Source organism: Indicator indicator, chromosome 2 (assembly GCF_027791375.1).
Source record: "Indicator indicator isolate 239-I01 chromosome 2, UM_Iind_1.1, whole genome shotgun sequence".
Taxonomy (NCBI): Eukaryota; Metazoa; Chordata; class Aves; order Piciformes; family Indicatoridae; genus Indicator; species Indicator indicator.
In genome coordinates this window covers 54,216,386-54,234,821 of record NC_072011.1, presented here as the reverse complement: position 1 = coordinate 54,234,821, position 18,436 = coordinate 54,216,386, and the positions used below count along the sequence as shown (strand labels likewise).

Here is an 18,436-nt window from a genome sequence, read left to right as displayed (position 1 = left end):
AGCACTGCTATAATGCCATCATGACTCACTTTAACAAGGTAATCAAAAGGGTACATGTTTTCATTCCTTTTTAAAAATTGCTAACAGAACAGCTAAGCAAACTATTTTGCTGATGCTTAATATGTCAGTGATTAAAAATCAGACCTGAATATCTCCAGTACCAAAATGAGGATTTGAAAAAGGTTGTGATTACACTGTGATAACAGAGGTGGCCAAGGCTAAGTTTGTGGTGAAGGTCAACTTAGTGAGGTAGTTGCAGAGAAAGGGTAGACTTTTGTGTACTTGGATGAACTGGCAATGTATTTCTAAAATTCTGGATAATGTATTATTATGCCTACTTCCTTTTTAGCTTGATTCACTGCTTTTCTATATGCTAAAGGTACACCTCCATAAACAGAAATCCATTGTCATAGGGTGATACAATGTTGGCATGTGTCGGGAATGCTGCACCATAGTGCATTGCACTATTTCTTATGCTTAGTCTTCCAAAGTCCTTTCTGGTGCTTGATTATCAAGCCTGTGGATACTCTTTTTTTTTTAGCTGGCTGGTTTCTATAGGACATTTATATTTAGAGACTCCTTTCTGTTTCTTTTTTTCCTCCTACAACATTGTCTCCCTGAATCAGTTCAAAAATTAAAAGATCACAGAGTGCCATCCAGTGTTGAAAACTGCTGTCCTTTCAGAGTGAAAGACTTTTCATGTTGAGCTTGAGGTTATTGGTTCAGGCTGAGCTGCTTGTATATAAATATTAGAGTAATAAGGAGACTTCAGTAACAACCTTCAGAAGATGAGATCCATAGTGCAACAAGAACCAGGCTTATACTGAGAATTTGCTAATGGATTTCTTGTGATCTAGAGAGAAGACAGTATTTCCAGGCTCTACACCACACAGCCAATATATAGTCAAGAAGAAACCTTCAGGTTGATAGAATATGGCTGTACCTGTCTTTTCTAAATGCTGTCATCTTCTGTTATGTGGAAGGTTCAAAAATACTTCCCCAAATTACTCTGGAGTTATTCCAAAGGTCACTGTTTCTGGTTGTGAGAACCATTAAGATTGCCTGCACTGAAAGTTGGACTCAATGATCCTTCTTATGGGTCCCTTCGAACTTGAGATATTCTGTGATTCTATGATTGTTTTTGGACTTCACTCTCAAGAAAATCAGCGTAACACAGAATATCACTAATGAGAGTATCCTTAATATACAAGAAATTTCTCTCAAAAAAGGCTAAACCAGGCATGGTTTGTTAAGTTCCAAAAGTATGTCTCATTAGACTCAGTAGCTTTGCATGCAGCTGGGAGGTGTTGGTAGGGAGACTCATCCTCCAGGTCAGTTATGTGCTCTGTAGATTCTCCTCATTCTCTGCCAGATACCATAATAAAGCGGTTCCTCATATTGATGAGCCATTTCCATTTTGGGTGCAGATTGTTAGAACTATCACCATTTTAGATGGGCTGATGCACATTGTGCAGTCTTCTGAGAACTCAGCCAAGTACCTGCCATGCTGCTTTAGGTTGATAATACCAAAGGATTTTGTTAACCAGGGAAGGTTTGTGAGTTAAAATGTGAGAGGAGGAAATAAGAGTACTTTTTCCCCAGTCAGTATAACTTCTTACCCCAGCTCTGCACAACAGCCTCTCATTTTATGGTGACTAGTTTTTCTTTCTCCTGAGAGAACAGGGAGCACTGCTGTAAGTAGACTATGCTATAGATTATGCAAAGAAATCACTTTCTTAAAGGTTTGTTAGCATATAATTTACTTTTTGAATAAGGAAGTAGGCCTATGCACATAGCAGCTTTATGCAGAAGGTTTTTGCCACCATTTAAGCTATGAGAGAATATTTTAGTAATGTGAGAATACAAAATTAATTGGTCAGGTTTCCAGTGCAGGCAAGTATGATTTTCTGTTTTATGTCTTTCTATAAAAGCTTTGCAACTGATAGAAAAGTTTCTTGATAAAGGTTGTAGACATTTGTTATGCTCCAAGTATCATAAAGAAGTTTTTGCTTTTGATTTCTCCTACAATGAGAAGAAATTTTGATTCACAGGATCACAGGATGTTAGGGGTGGAAGGGACCTCCGGAGATCATCTAGTCCAACCCCACCCCCACCCCGAGCAGGACCATAGAATCTAGCACAGTTCACACAGGAATGCATTCAGATGGGACTTGAAAGTCTCCAGAGAAGGAGATTCCACAACCTTTCTGGAGAGCCTGTTCCAGTACTCTGTGACTCTCCTCATGTTGAGGTGGAACTTCCTGTGCTATAGTTTCTATCCATTGCCCCTTGTCCTATCACAGGGTGCAACTGTTATCAGGGCTGCTTCCTCATTCAGCAGAGGGCCCACACTTGCCCTATTCTTCCTTTTCCTACTGATATATCTGAAGAAGCCCTTCTTGTTCTCTTTAACTTCCTTTGCCAGTTTTAGTTCCAAGAGGGCTTTGGCCTTCCTTGTTGACTTCCTACATGCCCTGGAAACTACTCTATAGTTCTCCCAAGTGACAAGTCCCTTCTTCCATAAAATTTCCTCCATGAGATTTCCTTCAGAAGCTCCTTGGTCATCCATGTAGGTCTCCTGGCATGTCTACCCCATTTTTTACTCAAGGGAACACACCTATCTTGGGCATGGAGAAAGTGGCATTTAAAAATTTACTAACTTTCTTGGGCTCCTTTACCCTCCAAAGTCTTAGCCCATGGGATTCCTACAAGTGTATCTCTGAAGAGTACAAAGTTAGCCCTGCAGAAGTCCAGGGTTGTAATCCTTCTCTATTAGTTAGTAAAAGGTTCAGTAGTGGCTCCTCTACTACCTGCATCAAGAAGTTATCACTGACACACTGCAAGAGCCTTTTGGACTGGATGTGCCTGGCTGTGTGGGCTTTCCAGCAAATATCAGGGTGATTGAAGTCACCCATGAATACCAAGGAGTGTGTACTAGAGGCTACCTCCAGTTTACTCTAGAAGGCCTCATCAACAGCCTCTGCTTGATTTGGTGGTCTATAATAGACACCCACAACAGTTTCACCTTCCCTTCCACATCCCTTAATTCTTATCCACAAACTTTCGACCTGTTCTACCTCCCCCTGCCCAGCTAGAATTCGACACATTCCAGTTGCTCTCGCACATAGAGAGCATTGCCATTGCCTCGCCTTGTTGGTCTGTCTTTCCTGAACAGTATGTAGCCCTCCATGACAACACTCCAATTGTGGGAGCTGTCCCACCATGTTTCAGTGATTCCAATTATATCATAGTCATGCAGCCCAACGCAGATATCCAGCTCCCCCTGCTTATTCCCCATGCTCCGTGCATAAGCATTTCAGAGAGGGAGTTAATCCATTAGTTTTCATTCCTGCTGTCCAACCACTCCTGGCCACCAGCATTACCAGTGAGCTCTGCATGTGCTGATGTTTTCTCGTTGGCTGTTACTACCACATGAGCCCCTGGCTCATCTCTGTAAGACTGTGTTGCTGTGTCCCCAGCATGCTGCATGGCAACAGGCTGAAGGCCTTTACTAGGCCCCCATCCCTCCCACCCTCGTGTGTCATCCCTCCCACCCTCGTGTGTCATCCCTCCCACCCTCGTGTGTCATCCCTCAGCTTATCACATGAGGGCCTGATAATACCATTATCCCCCTTCTCTTTCACACCTACTTGATCATTCCCAGGTTCTCTTGTGAGTTCTAACTCCTCGATAGCTCTTGCATTTTCCCCCACACATGGGTCATTATCCCCTACTTTCCCTGAAGTAGCAGTGGAGCTGGCACACCACCTCACAACATCCCAGGTTTGCTCCCAGCAAGCATGGTTTTCCCCCATCCCCACTTCAAATCTAGTTTAAAGCTTGATTAATGAGCCCAGACAACCCCTGCAATATAAACCTTCTCCCCCTTTGAGAGAGATGTACCCCATCTGACACCAGCAGACCTGGCATCATTTGAAGTGACCAATGGTCAGAAAACCCAAAGTCCTGTGGGAGGCACCAGGCTTGAAGCCAAGAATCAATCCAGTGAGTCGTCCTTAGTCTTTCTGGGTTAATCCCTGCAATTGGGAAGATAGACGAGAACACTACCTGTGCTCCCACTCCCTTGACCAGTTGGCCCAAGGCCCTGAAGTCTCTTTTGGTAGCCCTCAGCTTTCTTTTTTCAAGGTTGTCATTACCTATCTGGAAGGTTAATAATGGGCAATAATCTGTGGGCTGTACCAGGGTAGGAAGCCTTCCTACCACATCCTTAACTCGGACCCCAGGGAGACAGCAGACTTCCCTTTGAAGTGGGTCAGGTCTGCATATTGGGCCTCCTCTTCCCATCAGAAGGGAGTCGCCTGTAACAATGAATTTTTTTTTTTTTTTTTTTTTTTTTTTTTTTTTTTTTTTTTTTTTCTGGTAGAAGATGTTTGGGTGCTGGGATTGGGCTTCCTTAATCTTAGGAATACATCCAAGACAGATGATTTATCTTCCTCATTGGCTTGCTGCACTTGCAGAGCATCATACCTGTTCTGCAAGGGCACATGGGGGGCTAGCGGAATAACTGAAGCAACACTCCTGCCACGCCAGGCAGGAACTTGTTGCCACTGCTCCCTGTTGAAGGGGTGGGGGAAGGTGGGCAAGGCAGGATTTTGTTTACTGCCTTGACCACGGACTTGCTTCCATTCCCTCCTTTCCCTTAGGTTACTGCCTTCCGTCTGGCAGGGGAAGGCTACAGGGGGTACTTGACCTTCAGTACTTTTTAAGGGATGTTCCCAACTCTTCTTCAGGGCAGTCAGAGCCTGGCTCCACCAGTCAATCTCATCCTCAGCTTCCCTAATGCTCCTAAGCCTATCAACTTTGTCTTTCAATCTGTCAACCTCGCTTTGAAGCTGTGCTGCACAGCTGAGTAGAAATTCCACCTGCTCATAACGTGCACAGCTCCCTGCTACCAAGGAGAGACTGAGCCATTCACTACAGCCAGTGACCTGTACCATTGCATCCTCCTGTGGGAGCTCTGTCTGGGTTCCCACCTCCATTTTGGCTGGCATCAGGAGCATGATCTTCTTCTGCCAGATGGAGACATACAGGAAGATAGCAAACTTTGAATAATTTTTGAGAAGGCTCTGTTTTGTCTTTGAGTTGGAAAGGATGTAAGCATTTTATAACCTAAAAGAAAGACTAGGCAGAAGTTGACTGGATATGTTGAGAAGCTTGTTTGTCAATATCAACCTATTGTATGCTTTGCTTGGACCCATGTCAATGGAAGGATAGTTAATTGGGATGTGACAGCTCTGTATTAGAAAAGTATATAAATTGACTATGTAACACAGTAGTAGGCTTGTGCTTAGGCTTTGCTTTTCCTTGTGCTTAGTGCTTTGCTTAGTTGCTTAGGCAATAAATGCTTTCGCCTTTCACAATAAGTCTGCCTGTCCTGTCTTCACCTGGAAACATGTTGGCACGCAGCCTGTGGAGAATAGTGCTTGCTGCTGTTATAAGACCATTGTATTTTGACTGAGATGGTGAAAAGTAATAAATTTGGTTGGTTGGGGGGTTGTTTTGTTTTTTTGTTGTCTTGTTTGTTTGGTTGGCTTTTATCCCACTGGACTGCTGTCTGTGTTTTACCCAGGCTACTGCTGAGGCTTCTGCACTCTGTCACCTGACCCAGCAGACGCTGCTCACCGCATTCCAGTGAGAGATCTCTCTCACTGAATTCCAGTCTGGCATTTTTTCCTGTTCTCTCCGTGTTTCAATTTCCCACAGTTGCCCCTAGCTATGTCACCCTCCCAAGCTGGCACACGAGAGGACAGCCGTGCTGGTCCTCGCTGTCTGTTCGGGTCCACCTGCCCCAAGAAAGCCCCAAAAATAAACAGAAATAAAGCACCACTCAGCTAGAGCCCCCAGAGCCGGTCCTGGAGTCGCTCTATGGCCAAGTAGTGGTCTTGCAATTGATTTTAAGAGAAGTTTACCTTTTGGCCTATAGAGACTGCCAGTGCTGAAATAATAACTAAGATTTATGTTCTGATGCTTTCATTACTGATAAAGGGATCGCAGTGAGCATTGTTTGCATAAATAAGTAGTCAAATGGTTACTTAGCCTGTAGTAAAAAAATATGCAGATGCATTTGCCTAGTTTTAATTAATTTATCTTCATTTTAAAATGAAAATAATTTGACAGAAGATAATACTCCAACCACTTAGGCATAGAATAGGCAATAGAAATGGAACTTCACCTCCAGTATCCTGGCAATCCATCCCAACTTGAGTTAAATCAGGCAGAGCTGCAGTCACATGCATAGTCCTAATATCAATTTAATCCATGATCATTCTGCTGAAATTAGCAATAACCACAATATCTGTTTTGAGAGTACTACTGTGATTTAAATTCTTTCCCTTTGGGTTTCAAGTCTTAGGTTACAAATCATTTTTTGTAAAAGTCAGGGAATGCTTATGAGAAGGGAGCAATTTTGCTGATGTTCAAGGGATTTGACCAGTACTTTGAAATAGCCTCCAGTGAGAATACTTCTTTCAAAATGCTGGTTTGTGACAGTCTTTCTGTCAGCTTAGAGTGCACAACAGATCTCCTTTGGACGCAAGTGGAAAGACAGTTGTGGGTATTCCAGAGATGCCCCTTGGAGTGGGATAAATCTAATAATTCCAACTCTTCTCAACCAGTTTTAATAGTAGTAAAGGCTGAATGAGTATGAAGTCACATTTTGCACACAGTGTAGTCCAATTAAGCATAGAAGGAGAAGAGTACCTGCAAATCCATTTCCAAGTGATCTGTGATACCAGATGACCAGTTGAACCTAAAGTCCAGTATCTCAGTTTTCATCAGTATGTGGATATATGTTTTTCTGTTCAGGAGAGTTGAAATTTTATTTAAATCTGGGGTCCGTTCTGAGAGAAAGAATGCATTAGCCCATGCCACAATTATGCAATCATTCCTTTAATACCCCTTGCAATAGGGCAGTAAGAATGGAAGCTTGGCAGTGCAGGCATTAACAAAATTCTGCTGTGAATGCTGGGTAAATATGGAGGTTTCCAACACCTACTAAAGTTACAGCTCTCTCCTCTCTGCTGTTATCGTATCTCTGCTTGCCAGAATAAAATACAATGCAAGTGGACTCACCTGAACTATAATCATTCTAAGGTTATTCTGTAGGCACAGTCTTAGATAGCTCAGTGTGAGGGATATATGAAAGTCTGATGTAAACATGCAGTCTCAAATACAGCATTTTCATAACTGTTGTTGTTGGGTTTTTTTGGATATAGAGCCATACTATGCTGTGTAGGCACGGCACGGCTGTCAGCTATGCTCATGATGCTGACTGTGTAATTATCCAAAACTGTTTAAAGAATATCAGCGTCTAGGCAGTCTGATTTCCCATTTTGCTAGTTAAGAGAGAGCTGGCATAAAAAGGGATACGCTAGAGCAATGTGTTCTTCTGATAGCAATCCTTGTAAAATTGTCTTGTGCATTAGGATCAGTCCCTATTCCTCTGGCTATTGAGGAATCAGAAAAAGAAAAAGAAGAGATGGAATATTAAATGCTTTCAGAAAATGAGGGGGAAAGTGCACTAGCTTTTAAAGTGAAGCAGCATGTATCGTTTCTCCTTCCATTGGCTGTTTATCCAACATCAATACAACACTTTAGGAGCCAAATTACTAAACAAGCTGCCAATTAGGCTTGCAGTCAGCTGGATAGATTAGTGGCTAAGAGAGGCAGATACAAGATTTTCATCTCTTGAGCCAATTACGCAAGTGAATTACCATCCACAATGCTCCTTGGAAGATTTGAGGTAGAAAGACTGACTCTGCTGTGATAGACATAAGTGAGATCCAGGGTAGGGGGTAAGGGTTAGCAGGCCATGTATTGCAAAAATTACCCAAGCAAAAAGAGATCCTTCTAGGAAAGGATTTAAAGGATTTAAGGCTGCTGGGAGCGATAGAAGAGGAAATAATAGTTGTGGTATGCACTGCAAAGGCATCACTGTTCTGCTCAAAAGTCTTAATCATATAAAAGAAAGATGAAAGGCCAAAAACTGTATTTATATACAGTATCATTTTCTCAGAACTGTTTAAAACCCCGTTTTCTTAACATCAAAAATAGCTCAGTGGCCAGAGATGAAATTACTTCAATATGCCTTCATTTATTTCTTACAACTGAGGGGGGAAATCTTTTTTTCTAACATTTTCTTTAAATAAGGGTTATTTAACACATTGAACCTGTCTGTATTGTGAATTTATTCACCCCAATATAAACCAAACACGTTTGATGTTAGTTTTATCCAGCAGTTGGATCATGCACATAAGTATTGTCACAATAGTGGTATATGGAGTCACAGTTCTTTTATCATTCTATAATAAATGATAATGTAATTGGTGAGTTTTTCCTTTTTTAGAAGCATTTTGCAAATGAAGTGGATCTGTCTGATCAAAACCCTGCATAGGCTCATTTTTTTTCCTGGTGAAGATGTTGTACACTGGTGTAATATTGTTTCTTAAATATGAAGCAAATTTAAAACCTGAACTTTCACAAGCTGTTGTATCCAAAAATGATTAAACAGATGTGGAGCCTGCAGCAGCATTAGACCTCTGATCTGATTTTAGCTTACAGATGGAATTAAATTAATTCATGGCAATCACTGTAAAATCAAGGGTATGGCACTGAATGCTAGTGTACTGTTTAACCAGGACATACCTGTCTCAACAGCTGTTAAAAAATTGCATACCCTTATTTTTCATTGAAATCTGCCTTTCATGCCATCATAAATATCATACCAAAATTAAACAAATGAGATGATTTTTTTCTTTGTTTTTTTGTTCCCTGTTTTGCCCCTTCCTACTCGTAAGTTCCATATTCCTTGTATGTAAGGTCATATGCATAATACGTGTAGACCTTGAAGTGTCTGTTCATATACACAAAGGTTTGAGGATTGGCCTTTTTGGGTTCTTTTTTTATTTCAGTTGGCAGCACTGCGAAGAGAAGGAACATAAGTGAGGGTATTTTACAGTGCTGTCTTTTTCAGGCAAGTTACTGCTCCTCACTTGTGTAGTAGCAACCACTTCTACATGCAGACTACTCATCTGGTAGATCAGGAAGCACCACGTTGCTACAGTTGCTAAAAACATTTCCATTCTGGAGACAGAAAAGGGTCTGCACAGGAGATTCCTACAAATTATTAATTCAGAAACTTCCTTGTAACTCCTGGAAGCCCATAAAGCCTCATAGAGCAAGATATATATTTTTTTTTTAATGGGTTTTGTGGGACAGTGCACTGGGTTGATTTTGCTCTTGCTTCTGGGTGGGTCAAGACTGAACAGGTCCCAGAGGAAGTACAGCCATTTTCAAGGCCATTGTGTTTGGACCATTCTATCTAACAGGCCCTACTGGCTAGTCCAGGAAGTGCCATAGGCATGAATTGTAAACTGAACTTGAAGGTGAATGTTGCAAGGACAATTACTGCTTTAATTAGAAAATAAAAGCCCAAAGCACAGGAATGGGGGCCAGGGGAACAGCACGCAGTGTAGCAGGATTTTCAAAAGCTCTCTCCCATCGTTACAGTCAATCCAGCAATGCAACTTTTAATTTTTTTTCCAAGCGCTGATTCATTGTGGAATGGAGGAAAGGGTGAATGGCCACTATCTATATTCTTCTGATTCAAAAATATATTGCCTTACAGATACATTTTTCAAATTAAAGGTGAAATTTGTAGGAATATTGAAGGCAGATAAAACTATACGGCTAAAGATTGCTTCCATATATTAAATATTTTCGACAATTAAAATAAAAGCTACCCATCTTCACCTCATTTGCAGGAAGGAATAATTAGCCAATTAGTAATATAGCCAAGTTGGTTGGGATTTTGGTTTTGCCTTATTCTTGCTGCAATACAAAGCCGCCAAACACATTATCCCTTGGACAGTATACACTGTTCAATTGCTTTCCCAAAAGTGGGTTGTGAAGCCAACTTTGTGGTGGCTTCTGCTCTTTTTTTTTTTTTGTCTGTTTGTTTGGTTGGTTGTTTTTTTCCGTGGGTTTTTTGGTTGGTTGGTTGGATTTTGTTTGTTTGTTTGGTTTTTTTTTATCTGGGGATGTATGCAAATAAAACAGGACTCCTAGGAAGATGTTTCAGTCTTCTAACAGGAGAAAGAAAAGCACGTGAAGTGGAGGGAAAAATAGCATACATTCTAGAAGTACTTATATGTATCTAAATACAAAGATTATTTCAATTATCCTATCAGTTATGGGGGGGGGGGGGAAACACAGCACTACTTCAAAGTATTAAAAATAGAAACATTGGTTTATTAAATAACATTTCAGGGTATGGATTGTTCCTTCATGTATGTTTTTTTTGTGAGGTTGTTCTGGATGTCTTGAGAACTGAAATTCGTATAGAAAGATACATCTGTTACAGCAAAAGATCTGTGGGGGTTTTTTTTCTCCAAAAAGGCTAAGAAAAAGCTGTTTGCATTGTCTCAGGCTATGCCTTGCATACCCTTCCAACAGTATTGCTGTCTTTGCCTAAGCAACATTATATATGGTTTAATATTTCCAGTTTTAGATCTTTTGAAATGTGCTCTTTTCTGCTCTTTCCTGCTTGTCAGATCTGTTGTATCTTTCTTCCCTTTTAAGTTTCCCCCTTAATTGTTCCACAGAAATTCATTGGAACAATGCTTCATTTCTTACCATCACTAGTTATGAAAAATGGACCAGAATTTGCTTCCAGGATTTTACCTTCAAGGTGTACCAGAACTTTTGTTGGATGGTAGCCTTTCTTCTTTCCCTTTTTTTTGAGCTGGAAAGTATAAGAAGGTTGAAAAGCCTGTGTTGTGTATGCCAGGCAGTGTTGGAGACTTGTCTGTATGAAAATTGCCTCTGCCTGTGGGGGCCTGAAAAGAAAGAAAATCTTGGACATTGAATTTTGTGCTGGTCAGTTCAAGAGGAACTCTCTTGGGGACTGGAGGCTTCTGACTTGAAAGCCTTTATTTTAAGCCCACCATTAAGCATAGCTTCAAACCAGTATTAAAGGATGCCTTCTCTCAGTGCATTTCCCTTCTTCTTTGACTCAGGAACTGAGATACTAGGAAGCTGTCTGCCTTTTATGTAGCCAACATTTTATTGAATATGAACCTATCTGTAGTTGTAATGCTGGAGTGCTGTAAATTTATCAAAATCATCATGATTTTTTTTTTTTTATGTGCACCTCTCATTTTGAACTTCTGTGTGTGTGTGTGCAAGTTTCTGCTGTGGAGCTTTGGAATTTTGTGTGTGTCTGTGATAAAGGAGGTTTTTCAGAAGTGCATGTTCAACTTTTTCTTGTGTTCTTGTTTACTAAGTTAATGTAATGATGAGCCAGCTACTTCTGAATGCTAAATTCTTGTTTGATGACATTGTAGTCTCCACAAACACAAAATCACCATCTCCTACAGAAAAAAAAAAAAAAACACATAGCAGGCCAGAATAAATAGGTAGAAAGTTAAACAGATAATATTTCACAGCTGGACACAAGAGGTGAGGGAGGAAAGGGGGGAGCAGTCTGTTATCAGCAGTGTGGAGATGTTCACCAAAGCTGAAAACAATCCAGCTGCCTACATGCAACTGCAGATATTAGGTCACAAACTTAAGTACTTCTAAAAATTGTTTGTATGGTGTAAATTCATAAGTTTTAATGCAGATATGTGAAATGAATATGATTTGTGTCCCTCATGCAAAACAGTTACATATGGGAAGGCTTATCCATGTCTCATCTCCAAACTCTAGCTTGAGGAGTTTGGTCAATGAGGTGAAACTAACAACTTTGTTTCAATCTGTTATAGTAACATTTGAAATTCTGATCCTCTTTTCTCCATTATGTGTGCAGCTTTTCTCAGAGTTATTGATGGTGTGGGGAGAAAAATGTAAACAACACTTACAATGGCTTTGAAAAGACCAAAAGTAAACTTGAATGTATCAAATGTCTCTTACAGTGTTCAGTGAAACAGAAAATGAGTAAAGATATAGCTGAATTTCAGAATAGCAGACCACTTCTCTGGGCTGTTTTTGTAACACCTGTAATTGTTTAAACAGAAATTATTGATTGTGTTTTATGGAAAGAGATTTTGAGCATGGTAAATATTGCTAAGAATGGCAAGGTGGTTGTGTTACATTGATGTGCTTCAACTTATTAACTATAGGACAAAGAATTTCAGGTAATCTTGCTGATATGTTGGTAGACTTATGCAGAGTAGTGCCTGTTCTTTGAGACTGAGGTAAAATCCACTGTACTGGAATATAAAATATCTGTGACAGTATTTGTTATACTTAAAAGCTGAGTCTTTAAAACATTAAAAATAAAGCAAAGCATAAGACTTTATTATTTAGAATCATATGCAGTCAGGAGGTCAACATGTGCAAAGACAGCCTGTTCTAGCAACCTATTAGAAGAATTAGGAGAATAAGAAGGTTTAAAGCTTTAAGGGAGATTATCCTGCTCTTCTCCACATGGCAGGCAGTGCTGATTAATGCTGTGTGTTTCTTTAATCTCAGGGTTTGTAGGTGAAAACACCCAACCAATCCCAGAAAACAACATTGGGAACAGAATGCTTCAGAGCATGGGCTGGACCCCTGGCACTGGCCTCGGACCAGACGGCAAAGGGATGGCAGAGCCAATACGAGCCATCCAGAGACCAAAAGGACTCGGACTTGGATTTAGCTGACAGAAATGCACTCTGGCTGCTCAATGCAAACAAAGCTCAACCTTCATTTTTAAAAGACAAGAAAAAAAAAAAAGAAAAAAGGAAATTAAAAAAAAAAAATCAAACATCTTATTTGTTGTGATCGGCCAATCCAGTTGTTCTTCTCTCAAAGATCACTGAAGTCAATGTACTTCACATTAGCTACACCAGCTGCAAGGTACAGCCCCAGTGACAGAACTGGCATACAAATCTCACTTTACTATGGTGCTAAAACGTACAAAAACTTCTACTTTTTTTTTTCCTGTGGTCCTACAGTTTGTATTAAGCATAAAATTCAGTACATTGACCTTTTTTCATAGAAGCTTCTGCCATAGCAAGTTGTAGTATATAAGCAAATTATTTTTGTTTAAGTATAATTTCATCTCGAGAGCCTTGGTAAGATTTCTCAAGGAAAATAGTACTTTTTGCAGCTATTGTGTTGTGCTTCTTTTCAGGCAAAGTTTCCAAACCTGGCATTTCTAGTGTTTAACAGTATTTGAGGATAAAATGTCATTTTAACCATAAGAGATACAGTTTTCCCACTGGAAGATGATATGGTATGCAATTTTGTATAAGAGCATGAAAAATGGTTTTGTTGTCTTAGGAATGCTGTTCTGACACCATTATCTGGCAATGTATCACTGTCTCCCACATTCAGACTCCAAAGCTAAGCTTTTATACTTGTTTTTACATTTACAGGATTATCTTTTTTCAGCAAGTGTTTTAAAAGGTTAAAGTTTATTCTGACTTTGGATTTCCCTTTATATTCATAATCCTCAGTGTTTCCACATTTAAGAACAGTTTGAGCTTTGAACCAGGAAATTGTATTTTAAAGATGACTGTCTTTCAGTGTTTATATTCTGGGTTTGGACATATTTTAAACAATGCAGTGTTCAACATAGTGTTATCATTTGGTTTGTGATCGTGCTTGTGCCAATGAGCCACAACCTTTAAGGATCATGAATAGAAAAAGGGCAAAGAGAAGCAGGATTAGGGTGAAGGAGGAAGGAAAAAAGATACTTTGATGGCATCTCGCAAATCTAAGCTAGCAATTTAAAATCAAGAGAGATCATTAAGTGTTTTAATCAGTATCCTAATGTATCTAATGTCAGCAGAAGCAATTTCATTAAGCACCAACCAATCAAGCTCCTAGGGTACTTATTGGTCTGCAATATAAAACAAATTCTACTTTAAAATTAAATGATAGGGATGAAGGAAACAGGCTAAGGAGGAAATCTTGCCCCGCCTCCTCACACAATCCTGTAGCAGCTGGCAATATTTACCCTGACTGCAGAGGGAACAGGTTTTCATTCTTCAGTCTTTTTTTTCTTTCTCTTCAACAGGAGGGTTTCCTCCTTCCTCTGTTCCCAAACTGCATAGAAAAATGCTTGCTTCTAGATGTTGGCAAATATATTTCCTTACAATAAAAAGAGCACAGCTTTCTTCATGTTACTGAAACACAGGGATTAATTTTAAGAAGTGGTTTTACTTTCCCTCAACTTAACATATTTTTACAGAAAAGAATACTAGGAAAAGAAGAAGTGGCAGCATTTTAGCACTGAATTTGCTTAAAAGAAATCTTTGTGCTTTCTGCTGAGAGTACCACTGGTTTGGGAGCCATATTTCACCATACACATAGCGTAGAATAAAAGGTTGGTACCTGATACTGTTTTTAATGATACCTGAATGCACATATTCCCTGAGTTTCAGGACAATTATTTATTGCTGTTTAAATACTTGATATGATTGTGGGGTTTTGCTTTTTGAAGTTATAAGAAATTTTAAACAGACTTGGGATTTATAATCAACATACATACTTTTTATTGGATGGGTTTTGGGGCATAGCATAATGCGAGTTGTCACTACAGATATCTCTTGCACAATTAAACTGAGTTGAATACATTCCATATTCAAATAATTTCAGGGCCACATAATTGCAAAGGGCTGAGATTCTGGAATTCTGCAGCTAACAAAGGTGCCCACTTGTGTAAGTGTTATTTACAATAGTGAATGTATGTGACACATTCCTATTCTTTCAATGCAGTGTGCTACTGAGAGCAAGTGACTTTTAAAGACCACTTTGTATTGTGTACCACAATCAAAAGCTCCTGAAAATAATTTCCAAAGTGTGAATTGTCAAAGTGAATCTTTGAGTTCTTGTTGTTCTAGCTCTGTTTGCAAAAATGTAAAGGAGTATTCATTCTCTGTCAACATTCCATTGTTCTGCCTTGGTTACACCACCTGCATATCTCAGGCTGTAAGCTCCAAGTATGGCACATAATACACTTGTATGAAATATTTCTGTACAATTTACTGCAGCAATTGGTCTGCATCCCCAAAAGTACTTGAAAATGTTTCCTATTGGAATAAAAAAAAAAAAAAAAAGAGGGAAATAATGGATATGTGTTGAGAGAAACCCTCTATAGCCTATTCAATTCTACATTCATCCCTTCTTACAGACAGAGTGAAGCAGCCAACCCAGTAAACAATCATAATGGAAGAACTATTTAGTCTGTTTGGGAATCTTAGAGTTTTTTGTTTTAAATCAGTTTATTAGGGAGAAACTATTATTTTCCTATAGAAATAGATACGTTTTGTCTGTTTTCCAGTAGGTATTCTCATAGGTGCCACAGCTGACAGTCAACTTTATTTGTTAGGAGCTTTTAAAAAAAAAAAAAAAAAGACACATTAAAATATTTTAGCATAGTGTTTTGAGATTTTTTTTTTTAAATTCAGTAAAATTCAGTATCATTTAATTTGTTTTTCTGGATCTCATAGGCGTGCTTTTAAATATACTCCAGTAGTGTAATTTTGTACATTTATAACTAGAAACAAAAGTAAGTTGTACGTTTTTTCTTTTCTGAGACATCTCATTGTTAGTTGGCTTTGAAACAGGTCAAAGTACTAAGATTTATTGGGGTTTTTTTTCTTCAGTTTTTTCCCATACCTATCTTGCAGTTATTCTATAATACCTGCTATAAAGCTGGCTCACATTATTTTAAAATACATATGCAAGTATTTTCAGATAATAACTCTTAGCAGCTGTGACACTAAAGGTTTTTTTGCCTACACTAAAAATATGGGATCATCTTGTATCTAAAAGTTGCCATTCATCACTAACCTTCCATTTAGATGTTTGATTAATCAGTAGCTCAGCTGTTACCATAATATTCTTCCTCTGCAGAATGTTTTGGGAAGAGACATTACATATGCTCCACGGTGTCTCAAAGTTCTGTGAATTGAGCCATTAACTGTTGACAAAAGAAACTCATGAGCAGTTTCTTATTTTAAAATAAGTATTTGTCAAAGTCAGAGTAGCATTATCAGTATGCTCACTTTAACAAGTTTGTCCCTGCATTTGTCTTTCTGCAATTAGGTCAATAATGGGTGTAGAATGGCAGTAAATAGCTAAATAATATGTATAGAATGCTTTGCTTTAACACACAAATGCAAGACAAAATAAAATAGATTCTCTTCTTCATGGGTTTTGTGTGTTCTTTTTCTTTAAACTGCCCTTTTTAATAGCATCATTATTGCACAGGTAAGTACAAAAACTTGCTGTTTCTGAAAATATAATTAAGATTGCTAATATCTTGTACCAAGCAGATGCATATTATGCTAAAGCTATTATACAACCTTACATGTACCTTTTTACTAGGGCTTCTTTCCTAGGTTATTATTATCCAGTTGAAAAGGTTACACCACAACATCAGGGAATACCTTTTTTAACACATTTGCAGTACTTTTGTTATCATATTCTTCTAAGATGTTTAAATACAAGTTCTCTTCACTCTACGTATGTGTGTGCTTTGATAACTGGGACAGGACCTTGTGCTTTCTTTACAAACAGTTCTCCAAAACTCTTCTGCCAAGGAGAACTCACCCAAACTTTGGTTTATTTTGCTTTTTGTCTCCCTATGTTCTCAGGGCAGCTTCAGTAACGGCATATCAGAAATGGGGATCTGTTCCCTCTTACTTTAAAGTCAAGAGACTTGTTAATTAGACTTTAATTCCTAGCAGAGTTGTCAGCAATTGTGTGTAGTTAGCATACAGTAATTACATAACTGAGTTGCCCACAATAGGGCCCCACACCAAAGGGTATTGTGTGTGTGTGTGTGTGTGTGTGTGTGTGTTCAGTCTCCAAAAACACAGTCCAGATTGTTTGTTTATTGACCAGTTGTAAGCTAATATAAAATGCTGAAAGAGAAAATAGCATTTTTAAAGATTGCTACTTGGTTTTGCTTTGAGTTCCCTCTGGAAAAGGTTTTATTGTAGTCTAGGGGGGGGGGTTTGCAGGTACAGTATTTTAACTTTGCATTGGTTTTGTTTTGTAATGGTCCCTCTATACCAGAAAAAGACTTGGAGGAGGTGCAGTCATTTTAGCATGGGTGTTCTGCTTGTCTCAATTGATTTTTGCTAAAGATCTGTGTAAAAACTGTACCAGAATATTAAGCTGTAGGAGAGTTTCTCCAGTAAGACTATAAACCTTTTTAATGTAAATGTGCTTTAAGTTATTGTGGAGAATTTTACAAAAACAATGAAAGTTTAATGATTGAACTCTGGTGGAAACATTTGGACTGTGATTCTCTTCTCTTGTCCTAAAGCAAAACAGATATGGGAGATATTTTTACTGTGATGGTATATTACTTGTATTTGAATATTCAATCTTTAAGTGAAAGCCTGCACATTAGTCAGATTTTGCAAACTCAACCTCCCACCCATGAGAAACATGGCTATTCACAGCTATGAAAAGGGTTTTGAATTAATATGAGGTGTTCCATCTGTAGGAAGGTATGGTTAGGGCCTGACTGCTTATAGTATTTTTATGATGAATTTAAATGTCAGAGAGTCTTCTCAAACTGTGAATGTAAGCCATTAATCTCTGAGGAATGTATGTTTTATTGTAATATATTTACACCGATTAATTATGTGAGTTTATTAAAGTGTTGTCTTTCAGAATATTTGGTCATAGATATTCTCAGTTTAATTGTGCCTTGTCCTTAGTGTTATCTTCCATCCATAATATTTGTCCTTTTTTTGTGAAAAGTGTAACCATACATAAGTTTTAAGTGACGGAATGCAGTGTTTGCTCTCTTAAAGTGTAATCTCAAGCATGAGCTAAGTGATATCACTCAAAGTTTTATATAATTTCTACTAGTGTAGTGAAGTTGTTTACCTACTGCTGCCTTCATCAGTCATGAAAATTTGAAATGTCTTTAACCTGGTCAAGCTCACGTGTTGGCCCCTCTCTTTCCTCTAGCCCCAAGATGATAAAGACTGGAAGATATGTGATGCTTTCTGCACATAAATATCTCTATTGACTTCAAGATATGAAGTACTGCTTAGGTCTAAAAATAAGTATGTGTGCAAGTGTTTGCAGACTGGGGCCTTAACTTCATTGCCTGTAAAAGATACAGGTCCTAAATTTTCCCACACACCCCTGGAGTCAGCTGCCCTTGTGCTGGATCGTGCTGGCCCATCTTCAGCACTAAATTTCTTTAAAGCACCTGTTTGGCTGTTGTAACTTAACTTACTGGGTTGTTGTTAGTGTCAGTCTGCCCATCCTTTCAGTACCAAACACCGTGCACCCCAGCAGTGCAAGGAGTCAGAGTGCCATTTCAACCTGGAATCTTCATTTTGCAGTGCCCAAAGTAACACACCCTGAACCACTCACACTAGATTGGGTCACAGTCAACACCACCAGGGAGTCAGTCAGTCTAGTACTAGATAGTTGATTCTGTATGTGTTACGTAGCA

General features: G+C 38.9%; 1 protein-coding gene across 1 annotated transcript in view; it reads left to right on the top strand.

Moving 5' to 3' along the window:
* GPATCH2 (G-patch domain containing 2) overlaps positions 1-12,662 on the top strand; it is a 123,007-nt gene extending 110,345 nt beyond the window's left edge. Inside the window, exon 10 of the mRNA XM_054399189.1 lies at positions 12,493-12,662. Coding sequence (XP_054255164.1) covers positions 12,493-12,662 — 170 coding nt within the window. The remainder of the gene's footprint in view (positions 1-12,492) is intronic.
* Positions 12,663-18,436: the final 5,774 nt, after the last annotated feature.